General features: G+C 41.2%; 2 protein-coding genes across 2 annotated transcripts; both read left to right on the forward strand.

Moving 5' to 3' along the window:
- Positions 1-1,437: 1,437 nt before the first annotated feature.
- On the forward strand, positions 1,438-3,980 carry MELLADRAFT_114476 (uncharacterized protein; the record flags this gene model as incomplete). The annotated part of the gene is made up of 13 exons (XM_007419410.1): positions 1,438-1,541; positions 1,620-1,674; positions 1,786-1,854; positions 1,943-1,967; positions 2,064-2,102; positions 2,174-2,316; positions 2,395-2,479; positions 2,547-2,580; positions 2,625-3,024; positions 3,099-3,235; positions 3,310-3,572; positions 3,662-3,728; positions 3,803-3,980. 13 exons carry the CDS (start codon positions 1,438-1,440, stop codon positions 3,978-3,980), a joined length of 1,599 nt encoding a protein of 532 aa, XP_007419472.1.
- Positions 3,981-5,574: 1,594 nt separating this feature from the next.
- Positions 5,575-6,443, forward strand: MELLADRAFT_86334 (uncharacterized protein; the record flags this gene model as incomplete). Its single annotated transcript, XM_007419411.1, has 4 exons — positions 5,575-5,865; positions 5,935-6,142; positions 6,185-6,306; positions 6,387-6,443. 4 exons carry the CDS (start codon positions 5,575-5,577, stop codon positions 6,441-6,443), a joined length of 678 nt encoding a protein of 225 aa, XP_007419473.1.
- Positions 6,444-7,555: the final 1,112 nt, after the last annotated feature.

Consider the following 7,555-nt stretch of genomic DNA (forward strand, 5'->3'; position numbering starts at 1 on the left):
TCTTACAACTGTTTGTGGGTTTTCTTTCACCATGAGCTTCACTTCATATGTGGTACTACAGTTACATATGTCATGGAAGACTCAAAGGCAACTCCAGACAAGCTAGAAAACCTATGCCAAAGCTGGGGCTAATACGGTAGACAAGACATGAGGTGTCTTCCAACCATTTCTTGATTTTTAATATTTGATTTTTGATTGTGGAATTTGGAATTTGGAATTTTTCCCCTTGGACTGGCCTAGGGCTGTGACCCGGACCCGGCACCGCTCAGCCGACTCTGCCTGGTGACTTTCACAGATCTGACAGTACCCGCCCTGGGGAATCCAGATTTGGCTTGATGATAGTTGAATATGGCCCTGTGGGTACTTCAGGCGACCTGAGAGCCTGAGCCCGCCGGGGCGCTGACCCTTCTTTTGCCAAAAAAAAATGCCTTCATGCTAGTCTCCTACCGCCCCTGGTTTGCCCCGAGCTGTTTTTGGAGGTCATTGGGCTCACTCAGGGCTGAACTTGGCCCCGGTGCCAGCCATGAGCTCACAGGGTTGGGTCACAGCCCTAGACTGGCCTGCTATGTACAATACTATTATGTAATCACATACTACATATACATAGTCCTTCAACCATATCATGCCTCAATTCAGGATGCGGGCGCAAAAAAATAACACGCCTAGGTGTTAGGTGCGCCTAAAGATCTTGAAAAGAAGGTGGGCACACCCAAAAGCCTGTATGCCTCATAGTGAGAAAGTGGGGCTTTCCTCGTGTTTTTTTCTTATAGAAATACATTTCAAGTTGTTTTATGAATCAACTTCAATCAACAATTGGCCTTCAAACAATCTATCTTCTACCTTATCCGCAACAAATATGTATTTAAGGTTGGTCAAAATGCATTTCCTGAATTTGTTTCACATTTTTTTCATGTTTTTTGATGTTTGTCCGGTAAAACTTAAAAGGCCGCGCCTAACGCGCCCCTGGCGCCTAGACGCGCCCGTTTTCCACAATAACGCGCCAGGGCGCGCCTTTTTTTAAGGCCGCCCCCCCATCCTGAGCCTCAATCGTCACTTGGCAGCGTCTCCATCAACTACACCAGATGGTGATTGTTTAGATCGTGGTCACCGCGACTTTGCTCAATAGCGGTTCACACTTAATGATTCCCGCGGTGTTAATAGCACCCTTTAATAGCAAATCTACCGGCGTGCAAATCCCGGGTGACTCTCAGATTGTGCATGTTTGAGCACAAGTTTATGCCCATGTGTCCATTCAAATTGATCGGTCACATAATCTTTCTGCTGTTGACCGTGTTTGTTAGCTAAGTATTTGGACCTCACGTAAACCAACTTGAACCTCTTTATGAATGACTTTGAAGAGTTTGATCGGTGTTGACTAATCTTCTTGACCTGTTCATACCCCAACGTTTCCTTGGGTTTGAGTTTAAGCATACTACAATGGCTTCATTCGTTCATCAACAAAAATCTGATTCATCCTATTCCCCTTTCCATGAAAAAAGAGAAACCGAACGAGAGCAAATATTATTGAACCCATTTCGAGCGTGAGTGTTAAGAAACTACTGCTCAGAGCGTCATGCCTAAAACCGTCTTCAACCTTTTGATTTTTGGCCTCTCCACAGCCCTTCTGTAATACTTTTCTTCAAAGCTATCACTCTTTGGGCGATTTGGCCAAGCGTAAGAATGGTTTTGAAATTATCTGACTGACTCCAAATCCATTCTGCTGATCTATTGCGCTTTGATTCTTGGGTGTATGCACCGTTTTGTATTGTTTGTGAACGTAATCAGATTGCTTTTTTCACAGCATGGGCGACGTTTGTCATTCTGATTGATCGTGAAGTTACGTCCCTGCACCTCGTCAGTTCTCTTTTAAATTTGTCAAACTATTTTATTCTTACTGATAACTGCGTCCATTACATGTTTGATCCAATTTGATCTATCAAAGCCCGCTACACTGTTGACTGTACTAGGTAAACCACCTCTACTTTTGACTGATATTCAAAAATGCAATTTTGTTCAGGTAGAGTTCGATGACAAGATATTGACAAGATACCTTTGAATCGTAGGGACGGTGATCGGTTTCGTAGTTTCCTACCGAACCTCAAGTGAGTCCAAAAACCTTGCATTTTGATCACTAGCAGTGCAGTTTATTTACCCTTCCATCATACAATAATAGGTGCTTATGAGCGATACAATGATGGGCGTAAACAATGGTCTTCGATCATTCTAGCTGGACGCACGTTCGCTCGTCTCATCTGGTTGCATTGTCCTGATGCGCCTAGGCCGTTCGATCCGAAGGAGCCTCCCACTGAAGAGGAGGTGGGCATGAACTCCCTGCTTGACAGATAGAGATGTCACAATGTTGATGTTTATTCTAAATGAATGAACAAATACAAGCGCCTACGGTCGATTATAGAAAAGAAAACAATCATCAACTTGGTTGAAGGCTTTGCTGTTAGCTTGAAGCATCACCTACGCGGGGGTAAGTTTGGTTGTTCTTCTATCTTAATCCACATGGTGTGATTGACATTGATCGACTTATTCAATAGAACATGGAATCTACTATGAGGACTTGTATCGTGCGTAAGATTTCTTGACGAGAAAGGCTCATCTTTTTTCCCCTGCAGTGTTAAAGAATTATATGTGATACCAGATCTGGCGTGTTTTCTACCCAAGTATGCTTCTCCTGCTGGACGTCTCATCGATCGACATAACCTTGATTTCACCTCCACCAAAACCTGCGCTTCAGCTGATCAGCCTATGGAGACGAATAATGCCAATTGCGATGGAACGATTGATACACCTCAGACTGCTTCCACCCTCTTTGAGCCTGAAACCCATCAGAATAGCGAAAGAGTCAACGACAAAAGCCTACCTACCTCTAGACAACAGACTTTGAGACCACACGTGAATGGATCCCTGAATCCTTTCAAGCCAGATCGTGAACTTTTGCCTGCTTACAATCCACCCAAGAGTAGTTTTGTGGAAATCTTCCCAATCTGTTCAATATTTCGAGCTCTTTGGAAGGTAGAAGTGTTTTTTTGCATGATTGATATCAAGATGAATGAGTGTGTGCTGAGATGTTTTCAAAAAATAACTAGGGAACTAGGAATGTCACAGGCTTACGTCGTCGAAAGGAAGCATATTCTAAAATGATACACGATGATAACATTCCACTTGAGATCATCTGGTATATTGATAGCTATGTAGCAAAACTGCAACTATGTAAAGTGATCGAGTAAGTTTCATCTCAGCTCAAAACAATGATTCAGCATTGACCTAAAGCTTTGACTCTCTGCGAGCTGCAATCAGCGTACCCACAGTAAACTCGCTTCTTGCATCAATATTAACAATGTCAGATTGCTTGACAAATTTGGATAAGATCTTAACAACCCCAATCCCATATGGATACATCGTACATTTGAAATTAGTTATATGGGGTTACCTCATCTTCTTACCTTTTCAACTTGTGAATACATTTGGTCTTTGTACAATTCCAGCTACTGCTCTTGTTGCAATTGCATTTTTAGGTTTTATGAGGGTAGGTCAAGAAATTGAGAATCCATTTGGATATTGTGAGTCACTGTTGTCTTTTCACAAATTTATCAACTCTCTTCTTTTTCTTACCTGGGGGTTTGATCTTGTGGTGATTTTTTTGATTCAGATTTGAATGATTTGGATATGGATTATTTCTGTCACCATCTCATTGCTCCTGAGCTTGCAAAAATTACGTAAGTCTTCAAATCTTCCCTCTAACTTCTATTCCATCTTTTGATCATCTTGTTGACCTTTGTTTCCTTCACAGAGCTTGGCCACCACCTGATCCTTCCGAGTTCATATTTTCTCCTTCCAACATTCCTTTGCTTGATAATCGTGATTTACGCTCTGGTGTGGATCTCCTGAATTCAGGTTTATCAGCTGATCAGCTTCAGAGATTGTTGATCACTCGTCGATCATCAATGAGTCCTATTGGTACAGTCTAAAACCGACTGTTCTAAAATTACTCAAACTTTAGCATTGGGGTTTTTGTAATCTTTCATCTCCATCACATCTTTCCATTGAATCAACTTATATATATATCTCTTAGCCACATTACATGTAAGTCTTATTAATAATACGCATTTCTCATGAACTCTATTATTTTATTTTTGAAAGATATCTTAGCTTATCACTTTATATCATTTCTACATAATGTGACGTTATTGGATACTCCTCATCAAATCATTGATATCCTTAAGGTTTGTTGATTTTACAAACACTCATATGGTGTGTAGAATTAGAAAGGGACGAGTTTTTGATACATCAAACAGGAGCCTATGCCGTGATAAGGAGCCTGGGCAAAGATCACCATTGATTTGAAGGTGTCTAGGCTCTTCCAAGTAGTTTACACGCAGACCAAAATGCTGAAGCTTCAAAGGGTCATATTTCGTTACCACACTTTACAATTGGAAAAATCCTCCCTAGAATTGAAATATCCCCTCCAATCAGAATATTTTGTGCTGGGGTAAACTAGGACAGGACTATTGTTTTGGACTTTTTATCATCCCATCTTGGCCTTTAATCAAGCCCGCCTACCTTTGTCAACAGTGAGACATAAAGTGATGGTGACTGTGAAACTTCCATATACATGGTAGTGTGTCAGATCAGGTCAAAATATCTCTGAACGAGTCTTTGTTTATCAAGTGCAATGTTTCTTGAGCATACTTGTCAAGGGGTGAGTTTCTCATTGAAGGTGAACAGGCTCTTGCCTTGACCATTTGTATAAGATGTTATAGATGTTGGAACCTTTGTTCATTCATTGGCAATTTCTCTCAGATGACTAGGCATAACATCCAAGTACAAATGATGGATGGTGTCCAGGATGTTGAGGTTCTTTTACCACGTCAATACCAGAACATGAAAGAGACTCACAACAAAGGGTGTTCCGTCTGAAGTTCACCAGCAATAGATGCTTGGTCTCCAAGAATGAATGATGAAATGCGACATGCAGAAACACGCGTCGTGCTCAGGCATCCTGTATGTACAAAATGATTTGTGACTTTTGTGAGCAAGCTCAACGCCGTCCAAAATCATCTGCATATGACTGTTAGATGAGTCTGTTAAAATGACGACACAGACCGACACGTAAACCCAACTCAACTATTACTTTCTCCATCTAGTTCTGTCCTCTTCAGGATCTCGATGCGTCGAGCACTATCGAGTACTGGTGGCGTCGAGAGTCCCTTGGGAGCACATGCTACAAACTAGAACTCAAACTTTCATGCAACAGCCTCTGATAAGCTCTGATATCCCTCATCATGTATTGGAAAAACCGTTGCAACCTTTGCTGTCACCACCGCCAACGTGGGCGTATTGCGCAAGCCACTCCTCCGCGTATATGTACACTCAGAGGAAGGCTTAAGCCCCATTGCCTGTCGGAAAGGGAAAAATATCATTCAACTATGCAGTTCATGATAAATAGCTTGATCTCAAGGCCGCTTACCTTGCCCTCAATCACCTTTCTCCGAATCAAAAGGACTCTCGCATTTTAAATAATAATACTCTTTGAAACAAATACCGTTCACTAAGATAGACAACATGTTCCAATCCTTCTTTTCTATTTTCGCTCTCCAAGTCGCTTGTAACTCCTTTTTAGGAGTTGATGGACGTCAGCAGGCAAGGCTCGTCCGAAGGACTCCAGATCCACCTCTCAACATCAACACTCTTACGGACAAATACACCTTCCCGAAAAACATTCGTTGGGAGTCTGGTACGATCAATAATGCCACTGCACCTTATCTCACGACTGCACCATCGCAAATGCCAGGTGAAATCGATATCAGAGGCGCGGACGATGATGATGATGAAATTTTGACAACCATCAACACAGTAAGTCTAAACTTTGATCGGAATTCCAGTGCGGAAGATGATTGATGTGATCCAAAATCGTACGTTTAGAACGCCGCTAGCTGTGATCCAGCCAGCTACTCAGGAACGGACAAGATGGAATTCGTTTTCCAGAAAGATCATTGGAACATCATCAACAACGGTAAAGGGGGCCCCATTCATTATGGTTACAAGCGTACAGCATCAGCTCCCAAGAATTCACTTGTTGGAGAAGTTAGACTCACCGAATCCCCGTACTCAATTGTGGCCTTAGTCTCAGGTGGGTCACACTAAATCTCATGTTACTATTGGCTTATCAAAGGCCACACTGATACAGACTTATTTCATCAATTTGACACTTGGTATATGTTTTACCTTCCGATGATAGACAAGAACGATGGAAAATACACCATTGATGCTGAACCAAACTTAGGACTCCCATCTGTAAGCTGTTCTTAAGATTTCATGAGTCGAGCTGATTGTATGGGATTGAGATTTACTCGACTCTCAACTATGTTATATAGTGGGATCTCATCTCCTTGATGATTGTTGCAAGCAAACACAACGAGAAATGTTCATAGATGACAAGTTATCTTTGTGAGTCTTCTTGAACCTCCGAACCGTATATATCTTCAAAGTTTTCACATTGACTTTTGTCACTCCCCATGAAGCTTTCAGCTATGCTTGTCTAGATTTCATTGATTATCAACGCCATTGTGATTTACGATCTAGAGTCAAATTCTCTTTGCAGTAGCAGTCTTAGACAATGAAATTCTAGCACGACCATTACAAGGTCAGAACCAAGTCATTCCATGAGCCATAACACTAAATAGGATCTGAAACAATAGTAAGACGCTATGAATATATCCACATTCATATGAGAAATCCATTGGAAGGTTTTATGAGCATTCCTAAGTGTTTAACTATCTCTATTTTAGATGAAAAGAAATATTACTTGACTAAATAAGACAATGGGAGACAACAAACCTGAATATGTCATTACCTTGTGAATGAAGACATTTGTTAGCAATTTGATAACACAAGATATAGGATGAAAAGGCAATCTTGTTTCTTAAATCAATGTTGGAACATTGCATTGTGCTCTATTGCGCTGCTGGCAACGGGTTCTGTTTGGTCCCACTTGCCGGTAACACAATTGTCAACTGAAGCCTCCGTTGTGTGCAAGGCGCAAGGCGCAATCATACTTAGACAAATAAAAGCCTTTGAATGGTGTTTTTTGGCAACTTGTTGATATTATGATATAATAACTACTGCAAACTTGCATACACAATTTCAATTAGTTTACTTGCCTTCCTTGAGTTTTCCCCCCCCAAATGCCTGAATGGCTTGATTTACCTCGGTGTACTTATCACTGCAAACATTAATCAACTTCCCCAAGTGGGCAGGAAAAAATGATTGGGAGTATCATTTGTCATAAAATGATCTATCACTCCACACCTGATCCATAACACCCACACTACATATGTGTAGCAGGCTCAGTGAATTGGTGGTCATCATGTACATACAGTTCTGCTCAGTTATCTGCTCAGCAGGATGAGTTATTCATATGTAATACATGCTGTAACTTTTTTCAGATTGACAAAAGCATTCAAAAGATAGACTACATACACTTACTCAACATTTTGGTGTAATCTCATCAACTCAACTGCATGTAATACCCTGTCTGTTACTA

The sequence above is a fragment of the Melampsora larici-populina genome (genome assembly GCF_000204055.1).
Source record: "Melampsora larici-populina 98AG31 unplaced genomic scaffold MELLAscaffold_181, whole genome shotgun sequence".
NCBI lineage: Eukaryota > Fungi > Basidiomycota > Pucciniomycetes > Pucciniales > Melampsoraceae > Melampsora > Melampsora laricis-populina.